Source organism: Peromyscus leucopus, chromosome 6 (assembly GCF_004664715.2).
Source record: "Peromyscus leucopus breed LL Stock chromosome 6, UCI_PerLeu_2.1, whole genome shotgun sequence".
NCBI lineage: Eukaryota > Metazoa > Chordata > Mammalia > Rodentia > Cricetidae > Peromyscus > Peromyscus leucopus.
The window spans coordinates 31,216,634-31,240,512 of NC_051068.1; the positions used below are offsets into that span (position 1 = coordinate 31,216,634).

The 23,879-nt window shown below is 47.2% G+C and overlaps 1 protein-coding gene across 1 annotated transcript in view; it reads left to right on the forward strand.

Moving 5' to 3' along the window:
• The window catches only part of Mgst2 (microsomal glutathione S-transferase 2), a 23,963-nt gene extending 417 nt beyond the window's left edge, over nucleotides 1-23,546 (forward strand). Inside the window, exons 2-5 of the mRNA XM_028873381.2 lie at nucleotides 3,437-3,536; nucleotides 18,500-18,570; nucleotides 22,820-22,901; nucleotides 23,323-23,546. Of these exons, the coding sequence (XP_028729214.1) occupies nucleotides 3,437-3,536; nucleotides 18,500-18,570; nucleotides 22,820-22,901; nucleotides 23,323-23,455 (386 nt within the window). The 3' untranslated portion in view covers nucleotides 23,456-23,546. The remainder of the gene's footprint in view (nucleotides 1-3,436; nucleotides 3,537-18,499; nucleotides 18,571-22,819; nucleotides 22,902-23,322) is intronic.
• The last annotated feature ends 333 nt before the right edge of the window (nucleotides 23,547-23,879 follow it).

A 23,879-nucleotide genomic window follows, 5' to 3' on the forward strand; every position in this document is an offset into this window, starting at 1 on the left:
AAAGAAAGAAAGAAAGAAAGAAAGAAAGAAAGAAAGAAAGAAAGAAAGAAAGGAGGAAAGAAGGAAAGGAAGAAAGAAAGAGGCTGTTCCAGTGTTTGGGTTTCATGCCTTCGTTTGGTCAGTAGGCCTGGGTGACCAGCAGAGCATAGACTGCTTAGGGTGGCCTGCGCCCTCCTTCCCTGGGGTGGGTAGAATTTGGGCATGTTCTCACAGGGATGTGATAGGCCTCAGAGCCCAGTGACTCTGCATCATCTGTGGTGACAGTCCCCATCCCAGTGCAGAGGAGCATCAGGAGTGTCAGGTGGGGACATGAGCACATGGCAAATATCCATTAGGACTGTTCACCAGGAAACTGTTCCTGTTTCTAAACTTGGTCGTAAACATTTAGTTTGTTTTCTTAGAGAAGCTGCCGGGCAGATATGATCACCGAGGTAAAGTTCTACAGGAATGTGCAGTTCAGATCAAGTAATGAATTCTAAACATCACGGCAGCTCCCTACCAGGATGACTCCGCACCCCTCTGCCTGGTTGAACGGAGGCTCTGTCTCCCCAAGAGCCACAGTTACTCATCTCGTGGTATCTGCTCTACACGCTTAGCGAACAGTTTCTTACCAAGAATGCCTGTTCAGTCTTCCCGGGGTGCGTGTATCCGGAACCAGGTCTGAGGGCTGGGGACAGGGTGGGCCGCACACCGCAGGAGGCAAAAGACTGCTCTGCCTAGTGACCAAGTCCAGGTCTTCACATTTACTCAGGGACTAGCCTAGCCGGTTTGCTTTGGGGATGAGGGACAACCTTAAACCTTCAGACACGTTTTGTTTGCCAGTTTATGTGGAACAGAGCAGGTATCTGCTAGCACCCACAGAAGAACTTGGGTCCAAGCGATCAGTGTGCTCTGATCCTGTCAATGCAGAGCAGGCAGGGGCCAGGGCTGCATGCCCCTACCACAGAGGCTCTCTCCCCACAGAGGGCCTTTTGTGTGCCTCCTGATGCTGAGGACACTGTGAACTGGGACCAGAAGTTAGGCGGTTCAATGGTGAGGGGGGAAGGAGACAGGAAGAGAGTGGAAGAATGTCTGTGATAGAAAAATATTTAATTGTTGGGAGTGGAACGCAGAGAGAGACAGAGACAGAGAGACAGAGAGATACTGCCTAGCTGGCCACTTCAACAGACGTCTGTTGTTCACAGAATTAGGACACTTTGTGTCAAGGCACTAACAGTTCAGGCTTTTAAGGCAAACCCACCCATATCTGTCTGGTCCAGCCCCCAAGCAGGGTATTCTGCTCTTCCACATCCTCAGCACAGGAAGTTAAACAGGATTCTGAGTAGGAAGTGCCTCCATGGTGACTGGCCCATAGGTCCTGAACACTGTTCCTGTCCTGAACCTCTTACCTGCAGAGAGAAGCTGCCCAGTGGAGAAGCAGCTTCCCCAGGGAAGGATCCATCTGTGACGGAGTGGTCATCAGCAGTGGGGGGAGGGTCCTCCCTTCACCGTCCCTAGCACACAAGCATCCCCCCACCCCAGGAAAGAGGAAAGATGGGCAAAACAAAGGTGACTGTGCCCACAGGTGTGAGAAGAGAAATTCAGTCTTTCCACAGAATGGGTAAAATGACTTGTTCACCGTCATTGTGCGCCATCGACAGCCATGATCTTCCTGAGACCCTGAGCCTAGAGTGTAGATCGGGGCTTTTACCCCAGAGGCTGACACCGAGCCCAGATATTCCTTCCCATTGTGGGTCGTCACATACCCTTCCCATTTACTGAGGAAGTCCTCACATTGGCTGGTGTGGCAGACAGGTGCCTACTGGCTGCAGGTCACGGTGTTGAGAGAAACTGAACTGGGTTAGGGTTAGGGTTAGGTGTTGGTAGAGTTTTCTGGCCTGGCCCACAGTCAAGACAAATCTCTGTCATCCGCCAGTTCCACAGCCGCTCAGACCCAACCAAGTAAACACAGAGACTTATATAGCTTACAAACTGTATGGCTGGCAGGCTTCTTGTAACTGTTTTATAGTTAAATTAATCCATTTCATAAATCTATACCTTCCACGTGGCTGGTGGCTTACTGGCAACTTCACATGCTGCTGGTCATGGCAGCAGCGGCTGGCAGTGTCTCCCTGCCTCAGCTTCGCTTCCCAGAATTCTCTCTCTCCTTATCCATCTACTTCTGCCTGGCCATGCAATCAGTGTTTATTTATTGACCAATCAGAGAACAGATTGACATACAGACATGCAAGCAGTTAGGGTTAGGGTCAGGGTTAGGGTTAGGGTTAGGGTTAGGGTGAGGGTGAGGGTGAGGGTGAGGGTTAGGGTTAGGGTTAGGTTAGGGTTAGGGTTAGGGTTAGGGTTAGGGCTAGGGTTTAGGATTAGGGTTAGGGTTAGGGTTAGGGTTAGGGGTTGGTTAGGGTTAGGGTTAAGGTTAGGTTAGGGATAGGGTTAGGGTCAGGGTCAGGGTCAGGTTCAGGGTTAGGCCTCTTCTTTTGTGTCATCCTCATTGGTCAGTCCAGGAACACACAGCCTTCCTTGTTTTCAGTCCCTAGGTGTTTCCTTCAGGGCTGTGAAACAAATCAGAAGCCATGGTAACAGCCCAGAGTTTGTTCTGTGCACAGTGATGGCCAGAACATTGTGGCCATTTCCAGTTTCTTCCTAATAGACAGATTTCCCACATTTTGGTTCCAGTTGGTCTCATGAGTTGCTTGCTTGTCCATAATTACACTGCCCAGAAAGGTTGAAAAGAATCAGAGCCCACCTCTCACTTTTCAGATGTTTCAGTCCTCAGCCAGCACACACTTAGGGTGTCCATTTTCATAGTTTAACCCTTAAGCCACAGTTAACTGGGAGTCAAAGAGAAGGACAGGAGCCCATGAAGGGAGCCCTTCCTTAGCCAGGCTCAGCCCTGACTTCCTGCCCAAGGGAAGTATGCTCTGAGTCAGGAGGAAAAGCTCCGCCGTGAGTACTCACTCTTCCGTGGAGACAGAAGCCACAAACTCGGTGTGAGATTTTTAAAACGTCAGTGAGTCAGAAGCGGATGTTGAGATATTAAAGTGAGACCAAGTCGTGTTTGAGGCAACAATTAAGGACACGAAATTGGGGGAGATAATGGGAAAGGAAATGATAGATGCCAGGAGGTAATTATGAAGTAAGGAGGAGATGAGGGAGCGGGGAGATAATTCAGGCGGTAAAGAACTTGCTTTGCAAACCCATAGACTTGAGTGTGATTCCCCAGAACTCATGTGAAAACAAAACAAAACAAGCTAGGCACAGGGGTGCAGGGTTGCCTTCCTAGTGCTAAGGAGGCAGAGACAGCCAGGTCCCTGGGGCTCAGGCCAGTCTGTTTCATTTGATGATTTCTAGCAGGTCATCATGCTACCCAACTGTACTCACGCTTTGCTGATGACCAGTGATGGGCCACACTTTAACACATCATCTCTTCTCCTTACAGTGTATTTTACTTTGAATGTTGGACGAGCGAGATTAAAATACAAGATTGCACCGCCGGCAGTCACAGGGTCCCTGGATTTTGAGAGAATATTTCGTGCTCAGTAAGTAATGCTTCTCACACAGGCAGGTATTGTTTTTTTTAACTAAGCTGCTCTTTACCAATAAAGACTCGGGAGTCAGATGTTGGGGTGAAAACCTGCTAGCTCAGAGAGGCCAGGAAGCAGCCAGCTGACCTTCCTTTTTGGCCAGAGACCCCTCTCTCCACTCTTCTCAAACCACAAAAGGCCCATGAGTCTTTATGTCCCTCCTGCTCCTTCCTGTGCCTTTCTCTATCTGCCTTCCTGGCTCCTCTGTAATCTTTATGGCTAATTCCTGCCAACTAGTTGCTGGCTCCGCACCCTGATCCAAGGTTGATTTTATTAACACAGTTTTGGGAGTTCACAGTGCAATCAAATATCCAGAAACAGGCAGGTCATCCAGAGACAGACAGATTCTGATGAGGGGAATGAATACTAGAGAAGGTCCTAAGTTCATCTTCGGTTAGCAGCCATGATAAGTCACTGTGCACCAGTCTCGGGTTCCACTATCATGAAACATCCAGTGTATGTTATCTACCCAACTTTAGGACAGGTCTAGTAGGGCTGCTCTGTTTACCCCAAAGGCTGCAACTTGGGAAGAGTGGCGGTGTCTCTCAAACATGGTGGCTTGATCCAAGAGACCTCTCCAGCCCTATGAGGGTTCAGTAGATTCAAGTGGAACTATTTCATAATTTCTTTTCTTCTTCTGCCAATTTCTTCAAGAACCATTTCCTAAAATCCAAAGCATGTAAGAATGAGCTGTCCTGAGATGCATGAGTTCTCAGTGGTTTTGATCATCCTGTGCTGCCTGCCTTTCCAGACACACACAGAACCTTCTGCCGTAAACACTGTGCACTTTCCTGTAGAAGTTAGGGTAACCTTTATATTTCACCCGAAGCCTAGTGCTTTGGAAACTTTTATTGCCTTTATGAATACTTGCTCACTGCTGGGTTCTTTCATTAGTACTTAGGATTTCTCTTATGTCCATGACTAAGGTTCATCTATATTTTCTTGTATAGTTCTTGTCTCATTTTGGTTATTAAAAAATTGCACCTTGAATTCAGTTTGGTAAGGCAAGACCCTTGGGCTGACAACATGGTTTCTTGGTCAGACCCTTGATTTCATAGACTGAGCTCTCCCTTTGCTTCAAAGTGTACTGGGAAAGCCCACAAGACAGTTTCAAGTAACATCAAACCATACAAGGAGAAGTCATTCCCGTCCTAGCTGTCTTTAAATACTTTTGGTATGTCAAGTAGCAAGTATTGGTTTGGTGCCAGTGTGTTTTACACCTAAAAGTAAATGTTTGCTTTATCAGCCTGTGCACAGCCTGGAAACAGAGTGGTCTGATGAGTCTCATTACAAGTCACTGTCTCTTGTGCCTGCCAACACTGTGACCTCACTGCTGTTTACTGGTCCACAGTTTCAGGCCTTTCTAGTTTAGGTCCTTTTATGAAAGAATGTCACATTATTCTCTCTTCTTCTCCTGTGTTGTGTCATTTTGTTGCATTAAACCTGGAGCCGGTGTTTGTACCACTGTGATTAAGTAAACGATGTTGGAGTGGAGCTGCATACTATTCTGTGATCATATTTCCTTCTTGTGCAGGTCTTATTTTTCTTAGGACTAATAATTGCTTCTTTGCTGCCTTGGTTTCATTCTTAATCCTTCTATAGAGCTGAGTTTCTCCTCTGAGCACTTTCAGATGCACTGGCTGTCTGCTAACATTCTTTTCCCGCTTTGAGCCAGTCTGCCTGAATCCTCCCCCCGTTCCGCTACAGTGCAGAGGATGCTCTTTAGAGCTACCACATGGCTGTTATCCTGGGTCTTCCCATCGCCCTCCTAGGATTTGCTTTATACTCTCTGGATTTGGATCACCTGCTTCCTGGATTCCAATTATTTTTGTCTCTTATTTTAGTGGAGCATGCTTGTTAGCTTTGTAACAAATCTGTTACAGTACATGAGATCAGCAACTTACAGAGAGGAAAGATTGATTTTGGTCCAGTTTTAGATGTTCTGCTCTGTTGGCTCCATTGCTTTGGACATGGGTGGCACACTCATCCTGGCGGAAGCATGTGGTGGGACAAACCCTGCTCACCTAAAAAAGAGTCTCGGCCCCACCATCCCTTCAAGGGTATACCCCAATGACCCACACCCTCCTACCATGTCCAATTCCTGAAGATTACACCACCAACTCTGTAACACATGGGCCTGTGGGGGAACTTCAGATTCATGCTAAGACACCATGTCTAGAAGCCTACTGAGAGGATCTCAGGTCTGCAGAATTTTGAGGCTTGTCCTGTTTGGATACAGCCTACCCCCAGCCTCACATCACTGAGGGCCTGGGTAGGTACATATATCCATATTAAAAACCTTACACCTTCAGAATTGTGAGACAATTGCTCCATCACTTTCTCATATCTTTGGATATTGTTGACACTTCCCTTCCAGGCCTTGTCACGTGGTATGGGGACAGTTGAGAGGCTCTGGGGTGCTCTGTGCCCCACAGACCTCTTCTGCATTACATCATGCTGAACCCCAGAGCAGGCCTCGTTATGGTCCTGAAACTCATGTCCTTCTGTTCCAGAGATTAAAAAAAAAAAAAAAAAAAAAAAAAAAAACCCACATTCCCCCGCCCCAATTTCTTTTTCATGTTTTTATTCTTTTCTCAAACATGCTAGTTGTTCTTGAGTTGATTCTTTAGTTTTCTTTTATCTTAAGTTCTCCTATTTGGGGGTACTCGTTCATTCTGGAGAATTCCCCAAATGTCTACTTTTCACCAGCTGAACGACTTTCAGAGATAACCATTCCAACTCCGGAGCTTATTTTCTCTTTCTGCTGTTCTCTTGCTGCTGTTGATGATGTTAAATCATTATGGCCTTGGGGCTCATGAGCACAATTTCTTCTTTTCCATTTGAGGATTTCATTAATTGCTTAAAAAAAATTCCAAGCATCATTTCTGTTTAAATAATATTTCACAAATATTAATACTATCAAACCCTACCAGGTAAGTCCTACCTACTTCAATTTCCCAAGTCCTTATGGTCTTCATGTTCAAGTTATTATCTGTTTTGAACTCTGACTTTCATTTCACACCTTAAGCAAAAATACATGTTAAATATTTATGAGTATCTCCATGTACTATGGCTTAGCTTGTATCAGTGAACAAACCAAGAGCCCTTGCCCTTTTGGAGCATACAAACCAAGGAGGACCAAAGATGGACACCAATCGGACAGAGAGAGATTTGTGCTCTGAAAACCTCATATGAGAGTCTGAGATGGGATGAAGCTACATGAGTTGGAATGGACCGCAATTTGAATTAGGGTGGCTGCCATAAGCAAGGCCAGCCTGAATTACACAGTGAGACCCTGTGACCAAGAGTTGGGGACAGAGCTCAGTGGTGAAGTGATTGCCTCGTGTACAGATTGCCTTGGGTTGCACCGCAAAACCACAGCCCCCCAACAAAAGAAAACCACAGAAGAGACTAAACAAGCCCCCAAACCAACCAACCGCAACAACTGATTTATCGAAAACTAGCAAGTGGCGTGTGCGGCGGCTGAAGGTGGGACCAGTGATAGGTTCGTGCTCTCGGAGTCACAAGACGTTTACAAAGTCACCTTGGGGGGAGGTCTCGGCTCCCCTCACTTTGCCCCTATTGAACGGAGAGCTGCGTCTGGGTGTGGGAGGCTTCCTGCAGGTTAGAGCTGAGGGCCACTCCTGGGTTCCCTTTCCTCCTCACTGGTTCCTCACATTGACTCTCTTTCAAGTCTGTGTCTTCCCCGTCCCCTTCTGTAACCGGGCTCCTTCCGTCCTGGAAATGAAGCTGGACACCATTTCCAAATGTTTCTCTGAAGATGTTTATAAAAGAAATACACAGCTCACTTCATTTATCAGAACTTAGTTTGTTTGCTTAGCCATGGTGGAACAGACACAGGGTTCATAGAAAATGCTCACAGCCAGGAGTGGTGGTGCGCGCCACCCAGAAGCAGAGGCAGGAAGATCTCTGAGTTCAAGGCCAGCCTGGTCTACAGAGTGAGTTCCAGGACAGCCAGGGCTACACAGAGAAACCCTGTCTCAGAACCCCAAAACCCAAAATCCAAACCAACCCAAAGCCAACCCAAACCAAACTACAACAACATCCCTCACCAAAACCAAAACCAAACAAAACAAGAACCCTAAAACCAAACCCTTGCACTGTCAAGGGGGATTTGGAGCCAAGAGGTAGCTTGATGGAGGGGGCCATTGGGGCAGTCCTCTCCCATTGCCTGTATTTCCTCTTGGACTGTCTCTGGCACCAGTCAAGTTCTTGCCTTGAATTCTAAGGTTCAGGACAAGTCTGGCTAATTCAGATTCTATTTGGCAGGAGCATAGCAGGTAGACTTTATGTGAGGTCCCTGACAGAACTCCCTAAGTCTTTGCAAAGCCAGCTTGGCTCTTTATTATGCTCCTCCACAGTGACTTCCTTGAGTTCTGAGGAAGGAACACACTCTGTTTCTTCCTGTCCTGGGCTGAAGCATGGAATCTCGTTAGGTGTTGCTGACTTCCACAGAAACGCCCCTGTTCCCTGCATGTTTCTCTACCACACAGCCCTCAGCAAGGCCCAAGTGCCCAGAGGCACTGCTCAGTCTTTCTCTGGTAAGAAATGACCGCACACCAGCATCCTCTGAGAGCAGCTTCAGCGTGTCTCTTGCAGCAGGCCTCTTCAGGCTGAGATCATGAGCAGAGATGGCCGTGATGGTGTCCCGGCACACCAGGGTTGCTGGCCAGACTTCCTTCCCTGAGTCCTTTCCCCTCCCTCCAGGGAGAAGTCTTGGAGATGACTGGAGTTTTTCCCGTGTCACAATACGATTTTTTTTTAAAAAGATTTATTTATTTATTATGTATACAGTGTTCTGTCTGCACATATCCCTGCAGGCCAGAAGAGGGCTCCAGATCTCATTACAGATGGTTGTGAGCCACCATGTGGTTGCTGAGAATTGAACTCAGGACCTCTGGAAGAACAAGCAGTGTTCTTAACCTCTGAGCCATCTCTCCAGCCCCACAATACGATTTTTAAAATCATAAGAACAGCAGCCACAATTTTACCCAGGGCCATTTTTTATGTTATTGCTAAAACTTAAAAAAAATTCTATCCTAATTCAAATGCCTTGGTGGCTTTAGATTGAAGGCTTTGGTAAAGTCTAGAAAATTGGTCCAAATGGTGAATTGATAGTGTTGCAGTTTCAACACATTTCCTGGGCCAGAGAGGTGGCTCAGTGGGTAGAGGCCTAAGTTTGATTCCCAGGATCCACAAGATGGAAACCTGGAACTGATGCCTGCTGAATGTCCTCTGACTATCACATGCACACAGGCCTGTGGACCTGCACACATACACACATACACATACACACACACACACAGACACAGACACACAGACAACACAAAACAAAAACAAAAACAAAAAAAAAAAAAAAACACACACACACAACACAAAAACACAAAAAATAAAAATCAATGCTTCCTTCGAGCCTGTCTTCACAGGGAGGTGAAACTGCAGTCCTTCCGTGCTGACCACACTATGAGACATCTCTTATTTTCTGGGTGGGACAGCTCATATTGCAGCTTTTTTTCAAAACTTAAAATTTTTTTTTTTTAGACAAAAATTTATGTAATTATAAGCCTGATCCAAAGCAAACTGCAGTCTATGACCACAGCGGTTTGTTGGTGCTGTCGTAGACTGAAGGAAGCTTTGCTCTGTTTATGCTGACACTTGAGTTCAGACTAATAACTTCAACATGCAACCGCTCGTCAAGAATCAGCTACTCAGCATATTAGCTATGTTTCTTCTTAGTTGTGCTTTGTTTATTTATAGTGGGGCGTGGTGGGGGTGTGCGGCGTGTGGTGTGTGCGTGGTGGCGGGTGTGGTGTGTGCGGTGGTGTGTGTGTGTGGTGTGTGTGCGCGCACAGCACTGTGTGTCGTCAGAGACCAGCTCGGATTTAGTTCTTTCCTACCCTTGGGATTGAACTCAGCTTTCACAGTGAGCACTTGAACTCACCGAACCTTCTTACAGACCATGCCGTTTTTATCTTTTTTTTTAAAAAAAAATTTCGTTGACTCTGTTTTTGTTTTAAAGCAGGATCTCACTACACAGTCCACACATGTTTGCACACAGGAGCAGAGGAAGGCCGTCAGGTGTCCTGCTCTATCATGCTCCACTCTATTCCTTTAAGACAGAGCGTTTCACTGATCCCAGACCCAGGCTGGCAGCCAGCAAGCCCCCAGGAGACCAGGTCTGTCCTTTACAGGGCTGGACATTAAGGTGTGCACACAGCCACAGCTGCGCCATCTCTCTGGCCTGAGCATTTCTGAGGAAGCTCACAATCCTGGGTATTAGCTGGAAGCCCTACAATGCCCTTCATCCACTGAGTTATTTAAAGAGGATGCCCAAGATACTGAATGACTCAGTGGTGTGTTCAGTGACAGGCAGGGGGGATCTGCAGAGCTATAAGTCTTGGACTTTCATGGTTCATCCTCTGTCTACAGCAGCTCAGTTGCCGGGTGGCAGTTGCTGGCTGCCACCAGGGTCCATCTCCTGCTGTATTCCCATCGGGGACTTCCCCTAAAAGGAACAATTTAATTAGTTAAGTTAATTAATTGAGGCTCTCGCTATGTAGCTCAGGCTGACCTGAAATTCCTGTTTCAGCCTCCTCAGTTCCTGGATCACCAGAAAGCCCATCCTATAAGGAGCAAGTTAGATAGGAATCTGCTTATGCATGACCTCCAATAGTCCCTTTCTCACCCCAGAGGCCTTCTCTGGACATGACGAGCTGTTGCTCTGACTTGTCTGCTCGAGTCAGAATTCAAAGGCCTTCTTGCTTTCCAAAGTTCACAGACCAGGGCTGGACAGCTGTGAGTTTGCAGCTGCTGAGTCAAAGTGAGTCAGCAGAACAGACACGGGAGAAAGGAAGCAGAGAAAGAATCTTGAAGGAGAAAGGGTTTTAAAAGCCTCCTTCGAATGCCCGGCCTCTTCTTATTTTAAAAGCTTTCCTACAATGAGCACGGGGTTAGAAAGGTTCTAGGGCTGGCCAGCTTTTCCCTTGTGAGAATGTCGCCCTCTCTGCTTTTGGGAATGAGGTTGTTGCATGCAGAAGTTCATGCCCTTTGAGAATGTCCCCGTCCCCAGCTTTTTGGAACGAGGTTGTTGAACACAGAAGTTTGTGTCATATGTACAGGAATCTATCAACTAAAAGAGGTGCTGAGAAAAACTTCACACCAGAGGCTTCCCTTGCACCAAGAGGGTTACCCTAAGTGGTGCAGTTTTTGAGAATGATGGGACCTTTCTTGGCCCAAGTGGACATGACCCAGGGCCTTAGGGTGCCTTAGTTATTTTTCTACTGCTGTGATAAAACACCAGGATCAAGGCAACTTATAGAGGAAAGGCTTTACTGGGACTAACGATTCCAGAGGCTTAGAATCCATGACCATCATGGTGGGGATCATGGCAGCAGGCAGGCGGGCAAGGCGCTGGAGCAGTAGCTGAGAGCTTGCTTGCATCTTGATCCACACATAGGATGCAGAGAGAGATAACTGGCCTGGCATGGGCTTTTAAAACCTCACTCCCGTGCCCCCCACCCCCTCACCCCCTCCCCCACCCCCCTGCCACCAACACCCCAGTGACACTCCTCCAACAAGGCCACACCTCCTAATCCTTCCTAAATAGTTCCACCAACTAGGGACCAATTATTCAAACCGACGAGCCTATGGGGGCCATTCTCTTCAAACCACCACAATGGGTGTTGGAAAGTCAATGGTCACTGTAAGTCAACCCGAGACAGTGGTTCCTGAGTTCCTTGTTTCACACAGACCAAGATTAAAAAGTGGACATGGGTGGGGGTTATCGAAGGGAAGTGAGCTTTACTGAGGGTCACTAAAGGAAAAGTGAGAGAAATTCCTGAGAGTGGGAGGGGTTCCTAGAGAGGAAAAAAGAGATCATCAAATCGTTTTATGTAGGAGTTTTTTTTTATAGGACTTTCGGCAGAAATGAGACAATGACCGATGTAGTTTCTTTTGCAGTTGGTTAGTTTTCTGGGCTATCATGGGCAGAGCCAACAGGCCCCACCCCCTCCATGGCTCCTGACCCTACCAGGGAGATGATAACGCTGTTTGCTCACTGCCCACTCAGTTAAGGGTGGCTGAAGTCCTTCCTTTGTCCATCTCTGACTTACCCTTTGTTAGCTGCCGACCTTGACTGTGATCACCCTTAGCCTGCTAGCCATGGACCTGGCAGGTGTCCGGCGGTGGCTGTTAATTAAACCATGCTGTCTTTTCTTGCTCATGGATGGGGCTGCAATCTTGTGTGTAGGGTGTGGTCTAGGGATAGTATCCTTTCTAGACTAGGTGGACGTTTCTCGTTAGAAGCCATTCTTACCCACAGTTCACGTTGTTATGTGCAAGGGCAGCAGTGCCTTGCATATGTTCTCCAGGGAACAGGGTGGGGCTGGGGCTTCAGAGGAGCCAGCCGGCCTGCTGACTCGGGCTCAGAGCCCGTCCTGGCTCTCACCTGATCTGCTTGGCTGTCTCTTGGTTGCTAGCCAGCTTGTTTATTCTCCCCAGTGTCCCCGACGTCACTGTTTTAAGCCTAACCTTCCTATTATCCCTCTGTCGGTTCTCTGTTCCCACCATAATATTTGTTATCAAAACAAGCTTTTCACTATAGGTTCTTTTCTCTTACTACTTACAGTGAGCTAGCTCCTGCTTCTAAGTAACCTACTTCTATTTATATTTATTCTTAGACTCTCATCTTTTTTGTTCCCTGTCTTCTGTAACACACACAACATCATTTTCTAGTTGAGTGTCCCACATTCTCAGAGGTTCAACACAATGGAAGTTTATGTCTTGGTCCCCTGATCTCTCTGGGTGTCCCTGTGGAGGTGACTTTGGCATAGTCACAGAGGTCCAGGTTCCTCCACCCAGGTCCTCAGTCCTCTTTCTGTCTGTGGCTATAAAAGGGGAACAATGATATAACGATTACTTAACCAGGTGGCCCAGAGGTGACATATTTAACTTCTCTCACTTTCCATTGGTAAAAAGAAGGCTGGGGATCTATGGGTCCCAATAGAGCCTCAGCAGCATTCTAATGGAGCTCACACTATGATCAGAAAGGCGTGGAGACTCATGTTTTAGAAATGACGAGGTTTGGAACTGCAGAGCCCAATTTGATACCCCCCCCCCCCGCCCCAGCTCCAAACATGATCAAGACTCTGTAGTCTACTTGGATCACAGGGTCTCCCAGCTCCCAGCTCTTAGACCCAGGTGAGAGTTTTCAGGGGCCACATGTCTACATGTCCAGCGACCCAGGCTCCCTGACAGCAGGCCAATGGGGGCTTTCAGCAGTGTTAACTGCCTGGTGTCAGTCTCTACCACGGTATCCCTGAGGATGATGTGAGTGCATCCTGCCGGAAACAGAGGCAGACACATTTGGATGTTTCCACAGTGTCAGAAGGCATTGAACAGTGAATTCACAAGCTGCATCATTTTGTGGCCTGCTGTTTGCCAAGCAGTCCTGGTTTTGCTTTTTAGCTGGCCATTGGCAGCAGTAAATTCTTATACTTCACTGTTAATTACTATTATCAACTCGGAGATCACACATTATAGCACACATCCTACAGAATGATTACAAAAAGGTTAAGAAGACCACAGAGTTCCTGGAGGCTTTGCTGGAGGCAGAGAGCCAATACAGATGCAAAGAGAGTTGCCATATGTGATCAGATGTGACATCAGGGAACCCAGTTGGACAGCTGCTGAAGGTATGCAGAGTCCTGCCACACAGGGTCACGTGGCTGAGCCCCAAAGGGGTAGGACACTACAGGTGACACACAGGCCTGACTACAGCAATTTGAGTGAGCTGCTTGAGGCAATAGGGGTCATGCCCAGCTGAAGTCCAGGGTACAGCTAAACTTCTCTGCTTGTGGGTCCCTAGATGCACAGAGAGGTTGGTTTGATAACTAGCTGATGGGCGGTGCTAGGTGTCCTTTTATGGGGTCCAGGTGAGGGTGTTACATCTTTCATTGGTCTAGTGTGATTGACAAGTCTTGGGCCTGTGATTTCTAATATGGTTTGAATCTCCCCAGGCACGCATAGGCTCCTGCTTTATTTTGATAAACTTAAAAGTGCTACCTTTGAACTCGTAGGTTGAGTTTGCTCTCAGTCTGTGCTCCATGGGCAGAGCTGGACAGCTGGTGGTGTCTGTGGGTGGACCCAGAGCTATTTTCCTCGGCATGTGCACTCGACATGGAGCCAAAGGCTGCTTGCAAGATGGAATTACCCTGGGCAAGGCACAGCCTGCAGCCTCGGCTCCATCCTGTGGAGACACACAGAGCCCACGCGATCATCACAGTGCCCAGTGGTTTCAGTTTTTCTCAGGCTTTTCCCATTTTCTCCCGTAAGCCCCACGTATCCTAAAATATTTTGGCACCGGACAAACCAGGGCAGTGTACCAGGGTCTGTACTGGTTTCAGAACTTAAAGTTCCACACTCTAGAAAGTATCGCAAGTGCAGGCCAAGCAGGACACTTGCTCCCCCTACTGGCCCTCAGGTGAAGACCTTTTCAGGTTCTCTCCCTGGTGTGGAATTTGATGTCCTTGGTGACATCTGCTTTAAATAATAAATGGCCCCCTCCCCTGTATTTCTACAGGGGTGTCAATGTGCAAAGAACTCAGGGTTACTTCACAATGGGGTCTGTGATCAGAAAATGACTCAACGCAGCCCATTTTTCCCTATGTGGACATGCAGGGGAGGGGATAGGATGCAGATAGTCATCACCAGCGGTATAGGGGTTTTCAGTATTCGGTTCCCTTAACTTGAACATATCTGCTGACAGTTTATACTAGTGGTTACCATGAGTCACACCACGCTTTGTCGTCATGCCGTGGGAGCTTTCAGGGTCTCAGAGGTACTGCTGGCGGGAGAAAGGTACCCCTGATCATGAGCAGATAGAACGGGACTCCAGGTGTTTCAATACTACCAAGGCAGACAGCAGGGGATAGCAGGGACCCCAGCCTGCAGTCAGAGAATTATTTCCAATGTCTGAAAGCGGTAATGGGAAACGGATGAAGACGCACGTAGGATGGCTATTCCTTCTAAGTGGTCTGGATTTGAAAACGCTTAGGAGACACACCTCTGAGCTTGTTTGAAGCTGTTTCCTGAGAGGTCTAACTGAGGGGGACGGACCCACCCGGGATGTGTGTGGCACCATCCTATGGGTTGCGGTCCCAGTCTAAAGTAAAGATGACTAAGGAAGCTGCTACTGAGCAAGCCGCATTCTTCTCTCCGATTGTTGGCTGGGGAGGCGATACAACCAGCTGCCCCACGGCTGTCGCCAGGCTCTCCCTGCTGTGGCGGACGGTCCCCTCGAACTGTGAGACAAAACAAGTCCTTCTTCCTTCCTTCAGTTGTTTTTGTAGGACACTTCGTCATGGCTACGACAAAAGCAAAGGACACACGGCATTTTCGAGGAACCCAGGCTTGAGGCATGTCTGCAAAGAAGGACAAGAGGTTGGCGGAGTCCAGGAGTGACTCTTGTTTGTAAGGGGACAAGGGACCCATTCCTTGGGGGATAAAGATGCAGAATATAGAGTTACCTGCCCTAGGACTCTGGGCTTTTCCTTTCCATGACCACACATGGAGCTTCCATCAACTCTTGCCCCATCTCAACGGCCTCTAACCACCCTCTGCTCACCCTGCATCTGAGCTGCCACACTTCCATCCTCTTGATTACTTCTGGAAGTTGGGGTGTTCCCAGTGACCCAGCCCCAGCTTCAACTCGCTAAATGGTGGGCCTCAGTGCACATGGTACTTACTCTCTTTGGGTTCTGGAGCACTGTCCATACCTGGGCATCCTGGCTACTTTTCTGTCAGCTCAACACAAGCTAGAGTTATCTGGAGGGAGGGAACCTCAACTGAGACAATGCCTCCCTAAGATCGGGCTGTTGGCAAGCCTTTTCTTAATTAGTGATCAGTGGGGGAGGGCCCAGCCTATTGTGGGTGGGGCCATCCCTGGACTGGAGGTCTTGTGTTCTATGAGAAAGCAGACTGAGCAAGCCATGGGAGCAAGCCAGTAAGCAATGCCTCTCCTGGCGTCTGCATCAGCTCCTGCCTCCAGGATCCTGCCCTGTGCGAACTCCTGTCCTGACTTCCTTCAGTGATGAACAGCAATGCAGAAGTGTAAGCCGAAGAAACCCTTTCCTCCCCAACTTGCTTTTTGGTCCTGGTGTTTTCGTCACCACAATAGAAACCCCATCTAAGACACTGGGCCAAATCCTGGGACTGCTCGGGGTGCGGCCGTGGGAAATGAGGTTCAGGGTCCTCTCTCCAACTGCGCCTTGTCACCCGAGGCCTGGTACTGCTTGTGTCTGGAGTCTCCCTGAGCCCTTCACAAAGGCCACCCATCCACACCCACACTGTTCTCCGCTGAGGAACAGTTCTCCAGCGTGAGCAGCAGGGGAAGACCCATAACAGCTCCTCCGTTCTCATTTCTTCCAAGGGGCTTTCTTCCTCTTTCAGGCAAGGGCACAAAAGCACATCAGCATGTCAGCCTCTGTGGACAGACCCCAAAGAGACCACAGGCTCCCAGACCGTTCTATCTCCCTATAGTGGAACTGGGGTGTGGCTAGGAGGCTCTGTGTAGTATCTCTGCTCCTCAAATGTGACACCAAGGTCATTAATTCAGTGCAAAGAAAGCCCTGCAGATAGTCTTCTGTGAATGATGCTTCTGAAGTGTTTAAAATGTCACAGCCAATTTTGAATAAGAAGATGTGGGAAAACTCACCTGGAGTAATTTAAGGTGTATCATGAAACCTAATAAAGGACAGTGCAATTGTGGGATGTTTCCAAAAAGGGCCAGGAAGTTGCACTGACTGTGGAAAGGGTTAGAACCCTCCCATACTGTTCTCTTTTGTCCCCTGGAAGAGATTCTATGGCTCTAGCCAAGGAAAGGAAAATGCTGAGAAATAGGGTCTTATTTTTAGCTAACTGTCATTATTCTTCCTACGGAAATGTAGAAGTATCTTTCCACTTAACCTATCATAGCTACTTACAAACTTACGAAACCATCAGAAGGAAAATCATGCCAAGGATGCAGAGAAAGAAACACCTTAGTCATTTCTCCATGTACCAGAGGGCTGCTCCTCTGGCTTGTGCTGAGCTCCATGGGAGAGCTTCCTCGGGCCACTCATGGCCTTTCAGGCCGCAAAGAAATGACGTGACGACAGAAAAGAAAAGGGTTTCTACAACAGCACCATTCATTTCCCATTTCCTGGCCCCTGGAGAGCAAAAGGGGGTCCTCACTGCTTCACTTGGCGGGGTTGGGACTTTCCACCTGTCCTTCAGGATGCTGCGGCAGCCATGGCTGGTCTGTGCAGGTGGGCTTCGTCAACTCTTCACTTTTCTCATTTCCATAGAGTGGGTAGGGGTTGAATTTAGAGAATGCACATGCTAGGAAAACACCCCATAACTAAGAAACACCCTGACTCTTTTTTTTTTTTTTTTTTTTTTTTTTTTTGTTTTTTTTTTTTTTTTTTTTCGAGACAGGGTTTTTCAGTGTAGCTTTGGAGCCTGTCCTGGATCTCACTCTATAGACCAGGCTGGCCTCAAACTCACAGAAATCTGCCTGGCTCTGCCTCCTGAGTGCTGGGATTAAAGATGTGTGCCATCACCGCCCGGCAACATCTCAACTCTTAAAAAATATTTGATTATTATTTTTATTTATGTGTATGTGCGATCTGTGTATACAGGCACATGTGTATGGGTACCTATAGGGGCAAGAAGAGGGCACTGAGTATCCTGGATCTGGAGTTACAGGTGGTTATGAGCCGCTTGAGATGGCTGTTGGGATCTGAACTCAGGTCCTCTTCTCCAGCAACAGCCACCCCCATGTTCATTTTGAGACAAGGTCTCACTAAGTTGCTCAGGCTGGCCTTGAACTCACTCTGTAGCCCAGGCAGGACTTGAATGTAGAAATCTGCCTCAGCTTCCCAAACAGCTGAGATGACAGGCATGTATCACCTGGCTCAGAAATCACAGATTATTGTTACATGGCTTCCAGCGGTGTTAAAATGAGGACTGAGAACTCTGTGTTCTCTGGTTACACTCTCTGTTAGTAAGACTGAGCGAACCTTACACCTACTGCATCTCATCTTTCTCCTTCTCTGCTAGGTACAGAGGAGTTAATTGTAGATCCTGGAGAACTATTCCCTTGTGCTTAAAATAGTATCAAGATTTCCATCTGAGTTTCCCACATGTGGAGGCAATTTGGTGGTGCTGTCTACTAATTCTGATTTTCACTTGGTGTCTAGGATTGTTTTGCCTGCATGTCTATCTGGGCAGCACTTTGTGTGCCTGGGGCCCTCAGAGGCCAGAAGTTACAGACGGTGGTGAACTGCCATGTGGGTGCTGGGAAGTGAACCTGGGCCCTCTGCAAGACCTGTAGTGACCTTCAAAGCACGTCAGCCAACTAGCTCTTGGTCTTACTTTCCCACCACAGGGAATGAGAATTAAATGCATCATTTCTTTACTTCAGAAGGTTTTAGGGGAATTATTTAAAGACCACCTGAATGTTCTGAGTGACTGAAGTTGAAAGTCATGGGTATCAGGGAATTTTAAAGCAGAAATCTGTTTAATAGGAATCAAGTAGCCTCTTGAGTCACTCGGATAAGGCACAGAATGGCATGTAGGCTCTGGAGGCCTGTCTTCTAGAAAAGAGCCATGACTTGCTCCTCTAGTGACAATCTGTGTGTCGGAGAATGAGCTTGGGCCCAGCACTGTGGTTTGAACAATGTTGGCGGTTCACCTTGAAAGACTCTTTTTACATGGAAGGATCCTTTAACTTTCCTAAGTAAGTTCTTGTATTATTTTTGTTTGAACAGATTGAATGCTCACCTGCAGGTGGAAAGTCAATACATTAGTGTATGTTTCTCCATGAATTAAACTTCCTCTTTATTTTTTTCCCCCTGCAGACAAAACTCTTTGGAGTTTTATTCCGTATTCCTCGTAACACTGTGGATGGCTGGGTGGTATTTCAATCAAGGTAATTATAAGAACACGTCAACTCATTCCACAGATGAGTATGGGGTTTCAGCACGATTAAGGGGCAGATAGATGGCCATACAGCTACTGATGCTGGAAATGACTTTAAATACTTGAAGCAATGGCTCTGTACATCCAAATTGTAAGTGTGCTGATATGGCTTCAATGTGATTCAGTTCAATAATTAAAAAAGAAACCCGAACGCTAGCAGTTGGATACAGTGGTAAATACCTGAGATTCCAGCACTCGGAATCTAGAGGCAGAGCTGCGTAGTAAGACTCCAGCTAAATAACCTGGGCTCATCGGGGCTCACAGAGACTGAACCAACAACCCGGGAGCCCGCATGGGGCTGACCTAGGCCCTCTGCGTGCCTGCGTGTGACAGCTGTGTAGCTTGGTCTTGTGTGAGGCTCTGACACTGAGCGCAGCGGCTGTCTCTGACTCTGCTGCCTGCTCTTTGGACCCATCCTTCCTACTGGATTACCTCGTCCAGCCTAATAGAAGAGGAGGGGCCCAGCTTCACTGCAGCTTGATATACCCTGGCTGGCTGATACCCAGGGAGTCCCGCCTGCATCTGAAGAGAAACAGTGAAGGAGGAGCAGATGGAGTGGGGTGAGGGGAGGAACTGGGGAGAGGGGAGGGAGAGGAAACTTTGATTGGGATGTAAATATGGCAGCAACAACAACCACACAACAAAGTAAGGGTTAATGTAGCTCCGTGGCCGAATACTTGCTTGGCATGTACAAAGCCAAGAGTTTGGGTCCAAACATCCTCCTACTCCTCAGCATAAACATCTTAGATGAAATAGGGTTCGTATATGTGGCTCTAGACCATTCACAACTTGAAATAAACTATATGGTAGATACTCAAGGATAAAAGTGACATGAACCTTGTCTTCAAATCTAACAATCTAATCTCACCGAAGGATCAGAACACAGAAAGCAGTTCACTCGCACGGCAGCCACGTTTATGAAACAGTTACTACTGTGTGCCAGGTCATTTTCTGAAGCTCATAGACTTGGAGGATTTAAAACTTTCATATGAAACAGGGTCAAGAATTGATTCCCATTTTACATATGAGGAAACTGAGACACACAAATGTTAGGTTGTCCAACCTGATATTCACCAACATGGAGAAAATCTTCCACTCAAAGGCAGAGCAGAGCTAGCGATACTTGTCCCAGGGGTCCAGGAGGACGTGGTACTGCACTTTGAACGCAGCAAGTCTGCAAGCAGACCCCCCCCTCTCTGTTTGCCTGAAGCTTCCTTGGGGAGCTGAGGGCTCCATGTACCCACGTATTTGGGGGTTCGACCTGTATGGACACCCTAGCTGGAGAAATAGAATCCCCTTTAATTCCTGGTAACTGTCATGGCCTCATTTGGGTGTGCATTTGATTGCTAAGATTTAAATAAACTAAAATCCAGCTGCTTGCAGGGAACCTTCATCAATCTCTTTCTTGTAGTCTTTACTGTCAACTGAGGAATTTCAGATACAATGACCTTTAGAGAATGACTTTTAAACTTTACTCAACTCATCCTTTTGTTCCTTAATGGCACGAGAGAAAGTGGCTGTTCCTTTTCATCTAAGGGCATATTAACAACTAATAAGGGAAGTGCCTTTAGATAATGGAATCCTGTCTCTGTCGCTTGACCCCTCGGATTTTCCTATGATGGCCTGAATGAGGCCGATCGCCTAGCAGAAAAGGGTTATTGGGTATCATCATTCTTTTCTCTCCCAAAGTAAGTTGCCTCTGAAGCTGCCCCTGGCTGCTCATTGGCTTTGGGGAGGGGGGGAATAATTCAGTAGGTTGGGATAGTAATTCTCAAAAAGAGAGCATGCCCAGAATCTTAACATCCTCAGATGCCAGGCAGCTCTTCCACTGCGATGGGTCCCCTTGTTCCCATCCTTTGGTGCCTCCTCCCTCAGCAGTACCCCCCAGAGCCCCTTCTAAGAAGACAGCACTCCTCCAGCTCCTTTCTGGCCCACATTGCCCCTCAGCTTTTTCATAACTCTTTCAAGCCTGCAATTTTCCTGTCTCCATCCTATTGATAGAATAAAACGCCGTCAGGGGCTGGTGAGATGACTCAGTCCTTAGAGTGCCAGCTATAAAGACTTGAGTTCTGACCCCAGCATCCACACAGAGAGCCTGGCATGGAAGCACATGCATCTCTAACCCAGCGGCAAGGAGGGAGGAGGGAGAGAGACAGGCTCTGACCAGTGAGCTCCAAGCTCAACGAGAGACCCTGACTCAAAATAAAAGAGGGGTAGGGATAGTGCCTGGGGATGATACCTGACATCAATCTCTGGCTTCAGTATGTACGTGCATGGAAGCACTTCCACGTGCCCACGCGCTTCCATGAACATGCACATCATGCAACACACACACACACACACACACACACACACACACACACATGCACACGCACACGCACACGCACACACGCAGACCTCTATCATACAAAGGAGCAGTAATGGGTAGACAAGAAGGTTTTTTTTTCTCTTCATTTTATCTTCTTGGGTGCTGAGGATTGAACCCAAGGAACCGAACATGCTGGCCAAGCACTTTACTGAGCTATAGCCCCAGATCTAGAATAATAACTTCAGCAAGGCAGGCAACTGCTGACCAAATCCTTAGAAAACACCTGGCATTTACAGGAAATTAAAAAAAGTCTCGGTGACCAAGTAAAATAGTGAATTTAATGCAACAGCATGTTACAGTCCCAGACAGAGGCTCTAGACAGTCTGCATCTGCGTGGTGCTGAGGAAGGGGCCTCATTTTAAGAAGATATCAATATTTTGACTGGTCAGAATGCTGGCAACATCAATATTGTGTTTGTGTTTTTTGGGGATAAAACTTACATGTGGTAAAGTTTACAGATCTTAGGTGTTCAATGGAGTTTAACACTGGTATGAATCAATTCCCTATCAAGGTACGTAACGTGGCCACCGCTCAAGAAGTCTAGTCTTGCCCCTGCACCCATTCATTCTCACTCCTCTCAGGGCTCTGATCTTTCCACAGTTTGGTTTTTCCCATTCTTGAACTTCATGTGATGGGAATAATGTAGTCCGCACTGAGGTGGAATGCATCGGTCCACGGCAAAGGGCTACTGCGATTCACCATGCTGCTTCATTTCTTTTCATTCACTGTGGAGTGGTAGTGTACTGAAGGACTACAGTGTCTGGTTATCAAGTCTCCCGATGATAAACTTCCAGACTATTTCATCTCTGGGTTACTAGGAATACATAATTCATAATTGTGACGACCGATCATAGTTTTCCTGAATGTTCTTGAATGGGTCTTTTTTAAAGCACATGTCTTGAGTAAATACATAAGAATAGAATTATTAATTCTATTAATAATTAATTAATAATTAATTCAATTGGGTTAAATGATATTTTACTTTCATAAGAAGCTTCCAGAACTTCCCCCAAACTGGCTGTGTGATTTTGCATCCTACCAGTGATGGGTGTTGATCCAATTGTTCTACATCCTCACCATGTTACATTGTTGGTCTTAAAAGTCTAGCCATGTTTGGAATGGTGGCGCAAGCCTTTAATCCCAGCACTCAAGGAGGCAGAGACAGGTGGATCTCTGAGTTCAAGGCCAGCTCTTGTCTACAAAGTGAGTTCCAGAACAGCCAAGGCTGTTAGGAGAGAAACCATATCTTGAAAAACCAACCAATCAACCAACCAAACAACCAAACAAAAAAATAAAATAATTTAAAAAAATCTAACCATTCTGCTGGGTACTTGAAGGTAACATCTCACTGTAGTCTAAAAACATTCAAAATGGATTTTTTTTTTTTACTTATTATCATTACTTGTGTGTTCATGCTCTATGCGTGTTGACGCGTATGCCACAGAGCCCACATGGAGCTCAAAGAGGAACGCTGGGATCTGTTCTCGCCTTCCTCCTCTCCTGAGTCCTGGAGCTTGACCTCAGCAGCTAGGCTTGAGCCGCTGCCTCTCATTGCAGCTTGTGATTAGCAGTTTGCTGACCTCGAATTGTGTCGAAACATTTTTCATGAGATTACCGGCTCATTTATTTACCTTCTTGTGTAAACTGTGTATTCAAATATTTCACTTATTTAGAAAAGTTGCTTTTCTTTTATTATTATAAGGATTATTTATTCTGGGCACATATATTTTGTCAGGAAGATATTCTTAAACTACTTCCTCAGTCTCCACACCTTATTTTGGGAAACGTTCATTAAATCCTATACATTTTCTTTCTCTTATTCCTTGCACAGTTTTTGCGACCGGTCTGGGTCTCGTGTACCTATACGCTCGTCACAAGTACTTCTGGGGCTATGCGGAAGCTGCTGACAGACGGTAAGGAGAAGCAGCTAACGGCATGTTTGTGGAGGTACAGCAGATGTGTTTTCTGCTCCTGAGAAGATTAGGAACACTTGGAGTATGGGTGACCAAAGTGACCCACGTTGCTTGAGGCCAGTCTTGCCAAACCACACAATTAGGCACGGGATGAGAAAAAAACCGAAAGTGTGAATCTGCCTATTGCACAAGAACTGCAGATCCTAGCAAGAATTCCGCATTGTTTCTAGAATGTTTAGGTGGGGGAGCTGGCCAGGGGGCTGGCTGACCTCAGGGGCTTGGCATTCCCTTTACTTTTCACGATGAGCTAAACATTTCCAATGGTCTATTGTTGAAGTGCTGAGCAGTTCCAACAATGAGCAGCCGTCACCAGGACCCCAGGGTCCCCATTGCACCTCACCCCTTCCTGTTCGCCCCGCAGGATCACTGGTTTCAGACTGAGCACTGGGGCTCTGACCTTGCTGACTGTTCTGGCTGTGCTGGGGATAGGAAGCCGATTCCTGGATGAATACCTGGACCTCCATGTTGCCAAGAAACTGAGGCATTCCTTCTGAGGTTTCCTCTTCCCTCCCATGCCCGTTGAGGCTGTCACCAGTCTGAAGACAATGTGGTGTCACGTGTTAAATAAAACTTTTAAAACTTTCATTTGTTTGTCTTGCCGTGGCTTTGTGGAAACACCCCTTTTGCTGCCCCCCCTTATGAAGTGCACTTCCTGGTGTGGGCTCCCCAACACCACTGTTGCGTCTGTGCTGGGCTCTGGCTTTAGAATGCGCCTTGAAGGTGTGACTGTTTCCGTGAGAACGAAGCACGTGCTGGCGTTCATGTGGATCATCGCTACAGCTGCTGGCGCAGCTTGGTCCTGATGAGGAGTTCCAGGCAGAAGCAGCTCAGGCAGATGGGCCCTCAGCACTGGCTACGGCCGAGCAACCAATGCCAGGAGTGAGAGATGTCAAACACACGAGATAGCCAGAGAAGAAG